This window comes from Aspergillus pseudoviridinutans, assembly GCF_018340605.1.
Source record: "Aspergillus pseudoviridinutans IFM 55266 DNA, scaffold_6, whole genome shotgun sequence".
NCBI classification, from domain to species: Eukaryota; Fungi; Ascomycota; class Eurotiomycetes; order Eurotiales; family Aspergillaceae; genus Aspergillus; species Aspergillus pseudoviridinutans.
In genome coordinates, this window is record NW_025091286.1 from 1,550,044 (window position 1) to 1,564,700 (window position 14,657).

The 14,657-nt window shown below is 51.0% G+C and overlaps 7 protein-coding genes across 7 annotated transcripts; 2 read left to right on the forward strand and 5 right to left on the reverse strand.

The window, feature by feature from the left end:
- Positions 1 to 150: 150 nt before the first annotated feature.
- Positions 151 to 2,211, reverse strand: Asppvi_008967 (aldehyde dehydrogenase family protein; the record flags this gene model as incomplete). The annotated part of the gene is made up of 3 exons (XM_043304830.1): positions 151 to 1,618; positions 1,690 to 1,871; positions 1,951 to 2,211. 3 exons carry the CDS (start codon positions 2,209 to 2,211, stop codon positions 151 to 153), a joined length of 1,911 nt encoding a protein of 636 aa, XP_043160765.1.
- A 388-nt stretch (positions 2,212 to 2,599) lies between these two features.
- Positions 2,600 to 4,018, reverse strand: Asppvi_008968 (endonuclease III domain-containing protein; the record flags this gene model as incomplete). Its single annotated transcript, XM_043304831.1, has 1 exon — positions 2,600 to 4,018. One exon carries the CDS (start codon positions 4,016 to 4,018, stop codon positions 2,600 to 2,602), a length of 1,419 nt encoding a protein of 472 aa, XP_043160766.1.
- Positions 4,019 to 4,594: 576 nt separating this feature from the next.
- On the reverse strand, positions 4,595 to 6,531 carry Asppvi_008969 (amidophosphoribosyltransferase; the record flags this gene model as incomplete). The annotated part of the gene is made up of 4 exons (XM_043304832.1): positions 4,595 to 5,120; positions 5,179 to 5,866; positions 5,926 to 6,378; positions 6,447 to 6,531. The coding sequence occupies 4 exons, from the start codon at positions 6,529 to 6,531 to the stop codon at positions 4,595 to 4,597; spliced, it is 1,752 nt and encodes a 583-aa protein (XP_043160767.1).
- A 1,234-nt stretch (positions 6,532 to 7,765) lies between these two features.
- Positions 7,766 to 9,735, forward strand: Asppvi_008970 (DNA cytosine methyltransferase; the record flags this gene model as incomplete). The annotated part of the gene is made up of 2 exons (XM_043304833.1): positions 7,766 to 9,225; positions 9,306 to 9,735. 2 exons carry the CDS (start codon positions 7,766 to 7,768, stop codon positions 9,733 to 9,735), a joined length of 1,890 nt encoding a protein of 629 aa, XP_043160768.1.
- An 842-nt stretch (positions 9,736 to 10,577) lies between these two features.
- On the forward strand, positions 10,578 to 12,495 carry Asppvi_008971 (putative 2-methylcitrate dehydratase; the record flags this gene model as incomplete). Its single annotated transcript, XM_043304834.1, has 4 exons — positions 10,578 to 10,856; positions 10,994 to 11,771; positions 11,823 to 12,007; positions 12,061 to 12,495. The coding sequence occupies 4 exons, from the start codon at positions 10,578 to 10,580 to the stop codon at positions 12,493 to 12,495; spliced, it is 1,677 nt and encodes a 558-aa protein (XP_043160769.1).
- Positions 12,496 to 12,610: 115 nt separating this feature from the next.
- Asppvi_008972 (uncharacterized protein) lies at positions 12,611 to 13,049 on the reverse strand (the record flags this gene model as incomplete). Its single annotated transcript, XM_043304835.1, has 2 exons — positions 12,611 to 12,799; positions 12,852 to 13,049. 2 exons carry the CDS (start codon positions 13,047 to 13,049, stop codon positions 12,611 to 12,613), a joined length of 387 nt encoding a protein of 128 aa, XP_043160770.1.
- Positions 13,050 to 13,413: 364 nt separating this feature from the next.
- Asppvi_008973 (putative MFS allantoate transporter) lies at positions 13,414 to 14,482 on the reverse strand (the record flags this gene model as incomplete). Its single annotated transcript, XM_043304836.1, has 4 exons — positions 13,414 to 13,683; positions 13,745 to 14,003; positions 14,053 to 14,271; positions 14,328 to 14,482. 4 exons carry the CDS (start codon positions 14,480 to 14,482, stop codon positions 13,414 to 13,416), a joined length of 903 nt encoding a protein of 300 aa, XP_043160771.1.
- Between the last annotated feature and the right edge of the window lie 175 nt (positions 14,483 to 14,657).

Sequence of the window (14,657 nt, forward strand, 5' to 3'; positions counted from 1 at the left end):
GAGCCAGCATTGACCACAAGCTGCAACTGCTATGTTCTCTGTCAATCACGAGGAGGCTGAATCATAATTTCATTATATTAATTACGAGATCTATACCCTCATTGGTGGGCTTTTGGTAGGTATTTCACCTTAATACAGTAGATAACCCCTTCACATATTCTTCAAGAGCCGCAGGATCCCACTTATCCTGCCGCCCAGCGTCAACTGATACCCGGTCTCAACCACACCTTTGCACAGCTCCCAAGCTCCAGTACCATTCTGCTTATCGTCATCACCGTTGTGAATGGGATAGTCCACTCTCGGGGGTATCCTCGTAGCCATCAACTTAGGGAAGCGATCCACACAAATCGCCTTGATATTACTCACKGCACGGAGACCCTCTTCTCCGGCGAATCGACCGTATCCGGAACCTTTGACGCCGCCAAAAGGCAGCTGCACAGCGTAGTAACTGGCAAAGTCATTGACGGACACCATGCCCGCTTTGATCTGAGATACACACGCAGCGACATCTTTCTGGTTATACCCGAAAACGCTTGCTCCGAGGGCGTACATGGTCGAGTTTGCGATGCTGATAGCGTGGGGCACTGATTCCGCGCGCATGAGGACAAAGACCGGGGCAAAGAGTTCTGTCTGGGCAATTCGCATAGAGGGAGTCACGTCGACAAGGAGAGTGGGCGTGAAGTAATGGCCGTGGGGGTACCTAGGGTGATCGTAGCGTTTGCCGCCGCAGATGAGCCGTGCGCCTTGTCTGACGGCGTCATCGATGAGAGATTCCAATCGATCAAAGGATGCCGGGGAGATCATTGCGCCCATGTCCGGGGTGTGCGGCTTCTGCTGGGCATCATTTGGTTTAGAGTCGAGCAGAACGGAGCCAAGGCGGAGGGCTTGAATGCGAGGGGTGATGGAGTCAAGGAGCTTGTCGTATACGCCTGGGAGGGCGATGACGCGCTCGACACCAATGCAGTTTTGACCGGCGGATTGGAAAACACCGCGCATGAGCACCGAGGCAATAGAGGATACTTCGCTCACGGTCCGGGCGTCGTCCAGGATGACGGCGGGATCCTTCCCGCCCAGCTCCACGGTGACTGGTGTCAATGCCTTGGCTGCGGACTCGCACACTTTGTGGGCGACGGGCCGGGAACCGATGAAGGTCAACTGAGAGATATCCGGGTGAGATGTCAGGGAGCCTGCGACATCGGGAAGGCACACAACACTTTGCACTAGGTCTCGCGAATGGCCGCAGCTTGAAAGAGCGCCTCGGATGATTTCAAGGAAGAACATGGTGCACCATGCAGTCTGCTCGGACGGCTTCACCACAATACCATTTCCGGCGAAGATCGCGCTGATAACAGGGGAGATGAAGTTGTGGAACGGATAGTTCCAGGAGACGCAGGCGGAGACAACGCCCAGAGGCTCGTACGTGACCATGTTCTTCTTGTACATCATCAGGAAATTCGTCGGTCGGGACTCAGCCGTCAGGGCCTTTTCGCCGTGGTCAATGGTCCATTTCAGCTTCTCCGCGGTGACGAGGATCTCCCCGAACGAGGCGTCCACTTTTGTTTTCCCCGAATCCAGGCAACATGCAGCGACGATCTCATCTTGGTGGTCGAGAACATATCTGCGGATTTCGAATCAATCGTTAGCTTCCAGTTCCTCGCTCGAACCTGTATTCAGGGCTGGCAAACGCACTTGAGCAATGTCCGAAGAACCTTCCTCCTATCGGCAAAGCTAGTCTTGGCCCATTCGGCTTGCGCGGTTTTGGCAGCTTGTATCGCTCGATTGACATCGTCCGCGGTGTTCGGCTTGATTCCGGTGCCCAGTACTCGTCCGTCTGCAGGACAGTAACTCATAATCAACCTGTCACTCCATTGCTGTGCAAGTCACAAGGCATTAGCATCGCGCCTTGTGTCTCGTCGATCAATCGTCAATGCGCAGGGGAAGTAAACCTACACCTCGAACCTGACCTTCAAGCACCCTCTTCTCCTCACCCTGCACGTCCTCCCATTTCTTGCCGGTCCAGTTGGCGCGGACCTCAGCCGGTAGTGGGACATTGAAAGACACAGCGGCCTCCTTGCTGCTCAGAATGAAAGCGTAGCCCAGGTAGATAGCAACCACAGAGATCACTGCGACGCCAAGCAGCTGTGCATTGCTCGCCAGGGTGTCAATGAGGGGAGCTAAAGCAGGCGGAACGAGCGAAGCCAGAGAGTCCATCTTGGTAATCAATTGCACCTCAATTGATTCCTAGAACCTCTCCTGGAGGATGTGTCGCTCGTGCCTGGAGGGAACTTTGTTGGAGCAAGGCCAGGAGTGGTCCCATCTTTTTATCAACAATTCCGATACGTTTACCCGATCGAAGCACGGACCACCTGAGGATAAGGAGCAAACAAGCAGAAGGTATCACAATTACTGTAGTCAACGGGCTTCAATTGAATAGGAAATAGAAGTCACAGTTCACTTGTAGATCTAGCTAGTTGAATACATGGTATGAAGCAATATTCATCTCATGTCTCCTGACTGTTTATCACTTACCCCGGAATCAGTAATCGGTAAATATATACCTCTGTAGAGCAACAAATGTATGCTAAGAGAAACGACAATCTCATTCATCACTTTCGTCAGTGTCAGCGCGCGTCTTTCGTCCAGCCCCTTTCTTGCTAACCACAGGCACCTTCTCGTTTCCCTCTTTTCTCTTTCCAGTTCGAGTTACAAGGTGGTCGATCACACACCCATCCTCCCAGCCAGCGGAGGACTGCCCGGTGATTGCTCGGCATCTGGGACAAGTCTTCCCATGGCGAATCAAAAGTGAATGGAGAGAGTATTTCAGATGATCCGGAATGCGAACCTCAAGATGACTGAAGGCAGTGACCTCGGTAGCTTTGCCTGGAGGCACCCAGCCGAGCCACTTGCAGATGCGGAAAATATGAGTATCGACCGCAAAGCATGGGCGTTGCAAGCAGAAAAGAATGACACAGGCAGCTGTTTTGGGACCGATTCCTGGATACTTCACCAGCTCTGTCATGGCTTCTTCCGTGCTGAGAGTATGGAGGTGGTTCAGTGAGAGGAAATTCTGATCAGCGCAGGCTATCTCGTACGCCTTCTCTCCCTCAGACTTTGCAGTGAGGTCCGAGGGCCCGTCTGACTCTCCTTTCACCAGAATGTTCTTGCGCTCTTGGTTCTCCTGGTAAACCATGTCCAGTATTGCCTTGATCTTTTTGCTCTTGACATCTGCTAGACCACCCCTCTTGATCGCCTCGAATACATCCTTCAGCGGTGCTTGACGGACAGCGTCCCAGTTGACACTTCCCTTGCCGATACCTTCCTCAAGGATACCGAACCTCTCTACCAGACCACCGAAAGCCAAAGCGGAATTTCTCCCTGTCGTGGCACCGCTGAGCAGCGTGCGAATGAGCGCGTCTAGTACTGAAGGAACCTCACCACACCCCGTAACCGTGAGAGAAGGCTCCGGGATCTTAGTAGGAGGGATGACTTCTCCATGAACACTAGAGAGGAGCCTATTTACTTCCTCGCACTCTTCAGGCGTAGGCCGAGCCCATTCAGGAAAAGGGGTAGCTCCGGGAGTAAGACCATAGGGATTTTTCTTCTTGCTAATTCTGACTTGTTGTGGTAGTCCATCTGTAGTTTTGTCGACGGTTTTTTGAAGTTCGTCTGCAAGCTTGTCTAAATCCTCTTCTTTGATGCCAGGTTCCTGCTTGTTGAGTTTAGGATCTGCATTTATATTCTCAAGTGGTTGAGAGACGGAGCCAAGATTGTGTGGAAGGTCGTCATTCACATTGAGGCTTGGCAAAGGGCCTTTTGTCTTTCTCTTCTTTGAGGCCTCTGATAGTTTTTCTGGTTGCTCTGTGGATAGTTTTCTCTTCGGACCAACTGTAGACTTTCTAGTCTTCGGTGAGACGACTGCAGCGTTCGTGTCGGCTAGCTGCGGCTTGACATGCGGTGTCTTTGCCGCAAGCAAAGCTGCCTCTCGGGCTGCTGTGGAACGTGTGACACGGCCGGCCATGCTGAGAGTACACAGCTGAATCAAAAAGGACAAGATTGGAAGATGGAATCCATAAAACAAGGATGGAGACAGCGATCTTTATCAGGGGGTGATAGAAGGACAATGGTACATTATACAGAGAACAGTTCGGTGAGCAGGATCTCAGGCAACTTTTTAGCCGAAAGACCACACTTGCAAGTATAATGGCTCTAAGATTCTGTCATCGTGATTCTGGCTTCCCAGAGCCACAATGTGCAACAAAGATGTGGGATGTGTGCCAAGGTTGATGAGTCTCATCAGATTGTTGATTCAATATTCGTCATATCACATGATCCGATCTATGATCGCCGATCTAGTTCTAATCTATATACATACACCATAAGCCTCGTGACATGTGTCAAAAGATTTTCATCATAGATCCATAACTGCAAGAGCTGAAAGGGAATGCCACCCCCTTGTCCAGTCCGAGCTATGCAATGGAAAGCATCAAACAGAGAGCCGCCCTTGATCTTGCTTTTCTCTATCACATACAAACTCCAAGACGCCAAAACACAAATGCACCGTTGGTATAGTAATCCATCAGAAGAGGATCTATGATTATGCGTGATCGGCAATGTTATGGATGCTGATATCCATACGATCCTTGACCTTGGGAGGTTCCTCTTCATGCGTCATGGGTTTACTACACTGATTGAAGCCGACCTCAGGCACTTCGGACTCTCCGGGGTAATTGGCAGGAATGATCTTGCCATGTTGATCGAGCTTAACTCCGTTGGCCGCAATCTGGTAGTCCTCTTCATTGGCGAAACCATGAGTGACGGCCTCTTTGGCACGGTCGACGGCCTTGATCTTGCGTCCTTCGCCGCGAATCTTCTCGAGATGGTCAAAGTAACCGTCATCGATGGGGGTAATGTAGTTGCCGCAGAAGACCCCAACTTCAAAGTTGACAGGTTCGCTCAATCCATTTTCCTTAGTGATCTCGGCACAGGCACCAATCAAGTCGTCCAGTGTCTGGAAGATGACGCTGTCAGCGCCAATGTGTCTTGCGATACTGTCAGCGTCGCGGCCGTGCGCAACGAGCTCGCTAGGCGATGCCAAGTCGATACCGTACACGTGAGCGTGTCTGCAGATGTATCAGTAATTTGTCATCGCCATAGATAAGAATCTGAATCGTGACTTACGTGATCTCAGGCGCGCAACTAGCAAAGTAGACCTTCTTCGCCCCAGCTTCTCTCGCCATGGTGACGATTTCTCTGCTGGTGGTTCCGCGCACGATACTGTCGTCTACCAAAAGGACATTTCGGTCCTTGAACTCAGCTTGCATGGCGTTCAGCTTACGACGCACACCCTTTTGCCGAGTCTTCTGTTCCGGCATGATGAAGGTACGGAAGACATATCTGTTCTTGACGAAGCCCTGGCAGTAAGGCTTGTCCAGATAACGAGCAACAGCTGCAGCCGACGTGGTTGATGTTTCAGGGATGGGGATAACGACGTCGATGTCCTTGACAATCTCAGGTCCGAGAACATCGAGGATCCTCGACGCAAGGCGGTCACCCATGCGCTGACGGCTCCGGTAAACGCTGATACCGTCCATGACGGAGTCGGGACGTGCGAAGTAGACATACTCGAAAATATCGGGAGCATATGCCTTCTTCGGCGCCACCTGACGGAAGACCGGCTCTCCACCCTTCTCGATGATAACGGCTTCACCAGGCTGGATATCACGGAAGTTGCCGAATCCAAGCTGATGCAGGGCAACTGACTCAGAAGCCATCATGTAATCCGTGCCGGGGCCGTCCAGGGATGGTCTGGAACCAAGTACCAGAGGACGGATCCCGTATGAGTCACGGAAACCGAGGATACCGAACCCTGCCATGGTTGTCAATTGATGTCCAGGAAATCACCGTGAGAGTTATGAATATGCTCACCTGCCAGCATCGCCGTGCAAGCCCAGCCGCCCTGGCATCTCTCGTACATCCTGCTAAGGCTTGCAAAGAGATCTTCCTTGTTCACACGCGCCTTCTTGGTCTCGCTGAGCTCATCGGCAAAGATGTTCAGCATCAGCTCACTATCACTATCGGTGTTGATGTGACGGTGGGCCTCGAGATCCAAGTATCTTTTCAACTCGGGAGCATTGATGAGGTTTCCGTTATGAGCCAGGCAAATACCATAGGGGCTGTTCACATAAAAGGGTTGAGCCTCCGCATTCGCGCTGCTTCCAGCGGTCGGATATCTCAGATGTCCAATGCCCATGAAGCCTGGAAGGTCCGCCACTCTCGCACCATCATTGAAAACCTTGGCTGCCATACCGTTGGCCTTCAACTGGTAGATGCGACCACCTGCCGCGCACGTTGCAATACCCGCAGCATCTTGTCCTCGATCTAGTAATTTGCAGATTGAACATTAGTCTCGATCTTCGAAAGGCATTGACTATCGTCCAAATACTCACGTTGTAGAAGGTAGAGCGCTTCGTGAAGATCGACGGCAGCGGACGACTTGGGGTTCGCCAATATTAAACCGATGATACMACACATCTTGCTGACGAGAGGATATTCTAGAAGTATTCATGATATCAGCATTGAGCCTGGAAATTGGACTGAACGGCAAGAAAATCAAGATTAGACAATCAAAGTCAGATCGGATACTCTCCGCAAGGATGCTTAGGAAGTCTAACATCTATAAAAAAAAACCGAAATTCATCATAAAAGGGAAGGAATGTAATGCATCGAAATTAGGAAAACGTCACGAGTGATACTTACATCTAGAGGCAAAATTCTGGCACGCGCGCAGAGAGACCGGGGGTTTCGAGAAAAGGACCGGAAATGTCGGCGAAGACAGGGGGGTGGTTTTTGGAGAACGACTCTCTTATTGAGACATAACAATAGCCACTGGAAAGGTGACTAGAGTCAAAGATGGTAGTCAAAGCAAAGCCCACGAAGGGAATATTGAATGCACAGATATCATGGTGAAGGAAGAGTTAGGAAAGGGGAAAAACTGGGACGAGACGAAGCCCTCATATTTCTTTTAATTCCTCTCTGCTGTGGTTCTGGTTCTTTCCCCACCACTCAGTCAGTGGGAGAGAGAGAATTTTTGCGGGTGCCGCTAAACCAAGGACAAATGACAAATTTCCTGGCCCAAAAGGATACTCTCGGCACCGGTTCGGAGCCTCAGGCATTGCCGAGACCGGCGATGATATAAGCTGTCAATTTGCCCTTCACAAACAGGACAAACATACTTCATTTGTCTATCAGTATCAACACACAGGCACTGATGATGAGTGATATCTCCTTGTATGATGGATACAATCTACTTGATAAGATGTAGCCAAATCGAGTTACTGGTGATCTGTATATGAAGTATGGCTAGCTAACTCTCAGCTCACTCTCTGAGTAGGTTTCGGTGTAAACAGACTGAAGAGCCTCATGGCTGCGGGAATAAGCCTTTCATGGGACTTTAGTACTTACAATGGTGCTCATTGATTCACAGTTCAATGCTTTGCTACCTCTTTGTTAAACATCTCCATGGCTGGATTGGTCCACTTCTTTGCAAAATTTCCTACTTGTGTTACTCTCCTTCATAGTATTCTGATCGTCATGGTCTCATCGTATCTTCCAGTTCTCAGTTCTTTCGCTCCTTATATTCCCTTCCTCTCCCAAGTTTCTCTTTTCCAGCATTTCCTAGTTGATTACATTTCTACGAGACTTTTGACAATTCAGAATAGCTCAAAGGCCTTCCCATCATCCTCCAGTTCTACCTGCTTTAGAGGAGATGAACCGTCATATAAATGATTCGCTCCCTACCCAGGAGCTTCCACAGCCTTCAGAGCCCATATACGTCGAGGACAGTGATGATTCGGGCATCCGTGACACTGACAGCGACACTGACAGCAGTGTGACAGTTGATAATGACCCAGATCGGTCGTTTTTCCTTGATGACGAACAATCTCACCCTGGAGGCAGGCGACGAACCCCAACGCCTTTCCCCATAGGGAGCCAAAATCACCAAGAAATCATAGACCTCACCTCGGGCCCTGAGCTACTGGTCACAGAAGGCGATTATCTTACCGATGAATGCTTTGAGCGTCTTCTGCGAGACTGGGGCCGACCTGGACCCGCGGCGGCAACTCTGCCGATTCAAGAGGCCGCGGAATCGGAAAAGCGCACAATTGACCATGCTTGCGTAGATGGCATAGTTTACAAAGCGGGGCATTCCCTTGAACTTCACAATGGCCTTTATTTCAGAATCACAACTGTGCTTCAAGATAGTGCTGGAGAGGTCTTCTTTCAAGGCCGTCATCTGATCCGAACGAGGAACCACAAGGGAACTTATATACCCAAATGGTCCAATGAACTGGTCTGGATCGTTAACGAGTCAACACAAGTCCCACTGAGCTTCGTCAAGCGGTTCGTCAATATTCGTTTCACAAGCTGCTGCCATGTTGAGCAAGATCTTCAGAAACAAAATCGGCCAAATGATCTGTTCTGTCGATTAAAGGAGAATCTTGATTCGTCTCAGGCAGCAGTAGAGTACCTGTCATTTCAAGAATCTGATGAAGGCTTTGCGATTGATTCGAAGTCATTACGGCAGTCATGGCGAGGTGAAACTCGTCCGTTTGGTAGTGCGGATGCTAATTCCCCAGCACAATCTCCAGTCATAGTGCTGGATGCAGACCCTATCATTGATCTTACCGAAATTGAGAAAGATGACGCCAGAGTGCAGAAAAGACATCGCAAGTATACGTTTGGCGATGGGTTCTGCGGTGCAGGGGGTGTCTCTTGTGGTGCTTCGAAGGCTGGTCTACATATCAAGTGGGCGTTTGATAAGTCCGAGCATGCGATTACCACGTATCGTCTGAACTTTGCAACTGCGGTGTGTGAGCTAGGTGACGTCTTCTGCTTCTTGACAAATGATCCAGAAGTTTTGAAAGTGGATGTCAGCCATGGTTCTCCTCCGTGTCAGACGTTTTCTCCAGCCCATACGATCAGTAGTGTGAATGACGATGCTAATTCAGCGTGCATCTTTTCCTGTGCGGACATGATAAGGAAATCGAGGCCGAGGGTGCACACAATGGAGGAGACCAGCGGACTTTTTGATCGCCACAAGGAAACCTTTCACAGAGTCATTCAAGATTTTATAGAGATCGGCTACTCTGTTCGTTGGAGAGTCCTGAATTGCATGGACTACGGGGTGCCGCAATCACGAAGAAGGCTCATCATTATTGCGTCCGGGTAAGCACCCTGCTTTCCTCTTGCTCAGCTGTCTGTCCTCTCCTGGCTTTCCGATGTGTAGAAGCTGATGCCTTTTCTAGACCAGGTGAATTGTTGCCACCGTTTCCGAAGCCCACACACGGGCTGCCCGGATCGGGCCTTTTCGATTACACCACGATCAACCAGATGATAGCGAACATCCCTCCAGATGCCCCGGATCACGATATCGAAGGTGCCAGGAGCCGAGGACTGCGGAATGGAACGAGGGTCCCCTTCGACGCGAACCAGCAAGCCAAAACCGTGACCTGCGGCGGCGGGGAGAACAACTACCATCCGTCCGGCACACGGGGCTTTACAAACCGCGAATTCGCCTGTCTGCAGACGTTTCCGTTAGACTATCGCTTTGCACGAGAAGTTCGGAAGCAAATCGGAAATGCCGTCCCTCCTGCGCTGTCCAAAGCGATTTACCGAGAGATCATCAAGTCGTTGCAGCGTACAGACGAGCAAGAATTCAGAGCTGGGGATTCGTGACGAGGGCAAAGGCGTTGGTTTCTTCGATTAGCGTTCGTCTCTGTGGTAGACTTGATAAATTTTGATCCTTATTCAGTTCATACCAAGCGACTGTCTGGAGAGCGGCCAAAATGGGGCAGGATCCATATCTATACTGGTGACTGCTGTAGGTTGATCACCAATCGGCTGATCCACATGCTCTGTCCATTATATGGAGTTAAGCTATAGCCGCGGATATGGCAAAGATGCCGTCCGACCGCGGGGAGCTCCAAGAGATGATTATGACCATCACCACCGGCAGAGAAGGATCCTGCCTCGACGCTCGACTCTCGGTCAAACATCGCTTAAGAACATCTGATGTTTAATAGCCCTTGAGTGATAGGGGAAAAATCAAGCTTGTGCCAAAATATGGGATCCGTAGTGTTTTCCAATAAAGCTGAGCAGCACCATAATCATGACGGTTAGATGCTGTTCAGTATGCAACGTAGAATCACCACAGATCTGGAGTTTTCGAATGAATCAGGAATCAATGCGATTTTCCGACACCGGAGGAAAGTCTGGAGAGTTTGATCATTAGTACTCCGTAGATGAAGGACCATCTTCTGGGCATTTTACAGTGTGTACTCGGATAGCCGGGAGTAACCGCAGGACAACAAACAGAAGCGGCCTCGGTCCATCGAGACGTTGGAACTCGCTCAACAATTCTCCCTCGCGGACCCTTTTCTCCTTCTTTTCTCCTCTTCTTTCCTTTCCTCCTTCTCCATTGCTAAGCGACCATCCTTAATTACAACTCTTCTCCTCTCCTCTCCTCTCCTCTGTCTCCTGAGTATTGCATCCTCTTTCTTCCCCTTCTCCTTCCCATCATGTCTGCCTCGTGTTCGGCGCTGAGACGGCTGACCCACAGGTCTCCCCGCACTTTGCCATCCCGCATCGTCGCCGTCTCCAAGCCCTCCTCCCGCATTGTCGCTCTCAACTCCTTCACCAAAGCCGTCAACCCTTGCGCTCCACGAGTTTCACAGTTCTCGACAATGACTAGTCTTCAGCATGGTGCTCCCTCTGCTCCGACAGAGAGGAGCTATGACCCCGAGATCAAGGATATGGCTGATTATGTTCACAACTACAGTGTGAACTCTGATTTGGCGGTATGGGTCCATTGGCTTCTCCCTTGCACACAATTGGTTTTTTTTGCCTCAATTTGAAATTTATCAATTGAGGCGGGAGATTGGTTACTTAATTCGCATCTCTGGAAGGAAGTAACTCATGCATTGATTTGATTTAGTATGACACTGCCCGTCTGGTCTTCCTTGACACCTTGGGTTGCGGATTGGAGGCCTTGAGATTCAAGGAATGCACCAAGCTGCTGKGCCCCGTTGTTGAGGGTACTGTTGTCCCTAACGGTACTCGCGTCCCTGGTACCCCCTACCAACTGGACCCTGTCAATGGTGCCTTCAACATTGGTGCCATGATCCGGTGGCTTGACTACAATGACTGCTGGCTCGCCGCCGAGTGGGGTCACCCCTCCGACAACCTGGGCGGTATTCTCGCTGTCGCTGACTGGATCTCCCGCACCAACCGTGCCGGAGGTAATCTCGGAAATGGCAAGATTGTGAAGGTCAAGGAAGTGCTGGAGGCTATGATCAAGGCCCACGAAATCCAGGGTGTTCTGGCCCTGGAGAATTCGTACAACAGGGTCGGCCTGGACCACGTTGTGCTGGTCAAGGTTGCCACCACTGCTGTGGTTGCCAAGATGCTCGGTCTCAATGAGAAGCAGACCGCTGATGCCATCACCCAGGCTTGGGTGGACGGCCAGAGTCTCCGTACCTACAGACACTCGCCCAACACCATGTCCAGAAAGTCGTGGGCTGCTGGTGATGCTTGCCAGCGTGCTGTCAACCTTGTCCTAAAGGTCCAGAAGGGTGAGGGTGGTGTTCCCACCGTTCTGTCCGCCCCCGTCTGGGGTTTCTACGATGTTCTCTTCAAGGGCAACAAGTTCAAGTTCCAGCGCCCCTACGGCAGCTACGTCATGGAGAACGTTCTCTTCAAGGTTTCCTACCCTGGTAAGTTCGCGGAAATGAGAATTGGATGAATCCGCTATTAACCGTTGGCAGCCGAGTTCCACTCTCAGACCGCCATTGAGTGTGCGCAGATTATCAACAGGAAGCTGGCAGCTATGGGCAAGAGCGCCAAGGACATCAAGGAAATCACCAACCGGACCCATGAGGCTTGCATCCGGATTATCGACAAGCAGTTCAAGGCTATGGACAACTTTGCGGACCGTGACCACTGTGTTCAGGTAGGTTTCCCGCTGGAACACGACCTCGGAAGCTTTGCTAATCTTGATTCAAGTACATGGTTGCCACCATGCTGGCCTTCAACCGCCTGACCGCCGAGGACTACGCTGACGGCTCCGAGGCCGCCACCTCGCCTCTGGTTGAGGACCTGCGCAAGCGCATCCGCTGTGTGGAGGACCCCCAGTTCACCCTTGACTACCACGACCCTGCCAAGCGCACCATCCCCAACGCTCTGACTGTTACCCTGAACGACGGCACCGTTCTCGAGGAGGTCGTTGTCGAGGCTCCCCTGGGACACCGCTTCAGACGTGAGGAGGCCAAGCCCGAGATTCTGTCCAAGTACAAGCGCCACCTGCAGGCCCACTTCGACCAGGCCCGCATTGACGAGCTTCTGCAAGTCGGCTTGGACCGTTCTACTCTGGAGAACTACGACGTTGACAAGTACGTTGATCTTTATGTCAAGGACAAGATGGTCGTTGCTCCTCAATGATTGTGTCAAAATTAGAATTGATTTTAGCATGTTATGTTATTGTACGAAAAGGTTTCCGGTCCTATACGATAGCACGAGAATAGATTTTTTTCCACAGGTAGCATATCGGTCATATCTAGTATACATATCTGAACTGCATATTCCTCAGATCAGTAATATCCACCAACTCCGTGGGCTTCTCAGCATCCTCAACAGGACCAGCAACCCTATCTCTCCTCCGATTCTCCCACCGCAAATACACCCCCAACAGAAGAGCCACCACCACCACAACCACAAAACAAACAATGACCGCCTGAAATCCACTCTGCATCCATCAGCCCAGTTTCCCTCGGTTTTGATGAACAGAGTACACATACCTGATACCTCGGCGCCTCATGCTCAAAAAACAACTGCGGCCCAACGATATTCCCCGCGCAATACATAACGAAATAGATCGCGCTGACAGTTGCCCGCTTACTGAAGCCGCCGATATTCGAGGCAACCATTGCCAGCGACAGGGGCATGCTAACCGAGTAGACGCCCATGAGCAGGAGACCGGCGTACCGGGAGGCCATGGACTCGGTGGCGTAGACGAGGGCGCTGCCTAGGATGCTGTGCGAGTGCCATTGTCAGTGTCACTGTCAGTTTTGGCGTGGGATGGGCTGGGGCTCTACCTGATACAGCCTACTGCGGCGATGACGATGCAGCGGCTGTTTTGGATTTTGGAGGATATGGTGGAGCTATCATCGGTCGATCAGAGGGTAAGATTTGGGGCGAAGGGAAGGGGACTTACCAGACTAAGACGAAGACGAGAATGACAGCGCCGATGGGCATACCCAGCAGCAAGGTCTTGAACGTTGAGAAGCCGAAACCGTAGAGGATGAGGCTTGAGAACTGGGGTGTGTTAGCATCGACGGTGTTCAGGGCTGTGAGGACGGGTCATGCCGTTGTGAATCCGCCGTTGGGAATATTGAATCCCAGGATCATGACGGCCAGCATCCAGGTCTTGGGATCGGTGAAGGCCTCGATAATTTGGGCCGAGTCGATCTTGTTGCGCTTGTATCCGGCTTTGTTGGCCTTGAGACGTTCGATGGCGATGAGCTTCTCTTCTTCTGTGAGGAAGCTGGCTGTATTGGGCGTGTCGGGGAGACGGAAGAACATGAGAATGCCAAAGAGGAAGGTGATGATCCCGAAGATAATGAAGAGCCACTGTATTGTTTGACATTATTCATAAGAATGGAACTGAGACTTGGGGCGAGTGTAGACATACCTTCCACGACTGCAGACTGGTCTTGATTTGCCAGATTCCCACTGCAACCAGGTTCCCTATGATCATTGAGATGGAATTCCCGCAGAACCAGATCCCATGCCGGAGCGGTTGCTCAGACGTTCGATACCACAGCGAAGTAATCAGACTGAATCCGCTGGAGAAACTCGCCTCGGCGCATCCCAGGAAGAAACGGGCCACCATGAGCCCAGCAAAATTGGTCGTGGCGGCATGGCAAGCCAGAACGATAGCCCATAACATGCTGTAACATCGTCAGTGTAACCCCTGGAGGAGTAGGAAGATTGACCAACAAGTTGCAGGCCAGATACTTTCCCAGTGGAAACTTGACCATGAGAATCGAGGCAGGATATGAGAAGAACAGATAGCCAAAGTAGAATATGCTGCCTGACCAACTATACTCGGACCCTCTGAGCTTGAGATCTGTTCGCAGGCCCATGATGGCCGTGTAGCTGAGGGCTTGTTTATCCAGGAAGGCCATCATGTAGGCAAAGGTCATAATAGGTAGGATCCTTGATAGCTGTTAGTAACATGGCAGACTGATTGCCTGATTCCATATCAAACGTACATAATGTCAATCTTTCGGACGAGCTTTCTCTCCGCGGTGGACGGAAAGGCAAAGGAGGACTCCTGAATCTGTTGCAGAGCGCCCTCGTCGCAACTTGCTTGGTCGTCTGCATGTTTGCTGTCTGGTAGTGTCTTCTCACTCGGCATGTTTGCCATCTTGAACTAGTATACTTGCAAGTGCTCCAGGTCCGACTGCACAGTATTCAGAGACAGGCTACCCGCTTGCTTCAGTCTTGCAGTGTCATTCCATTCTGTATGCCAACATCCCTATTTATATCTATCGACATTCCTATCTCTATCTTGTACCCCGCATTTCGAAGATAAAGTTGAG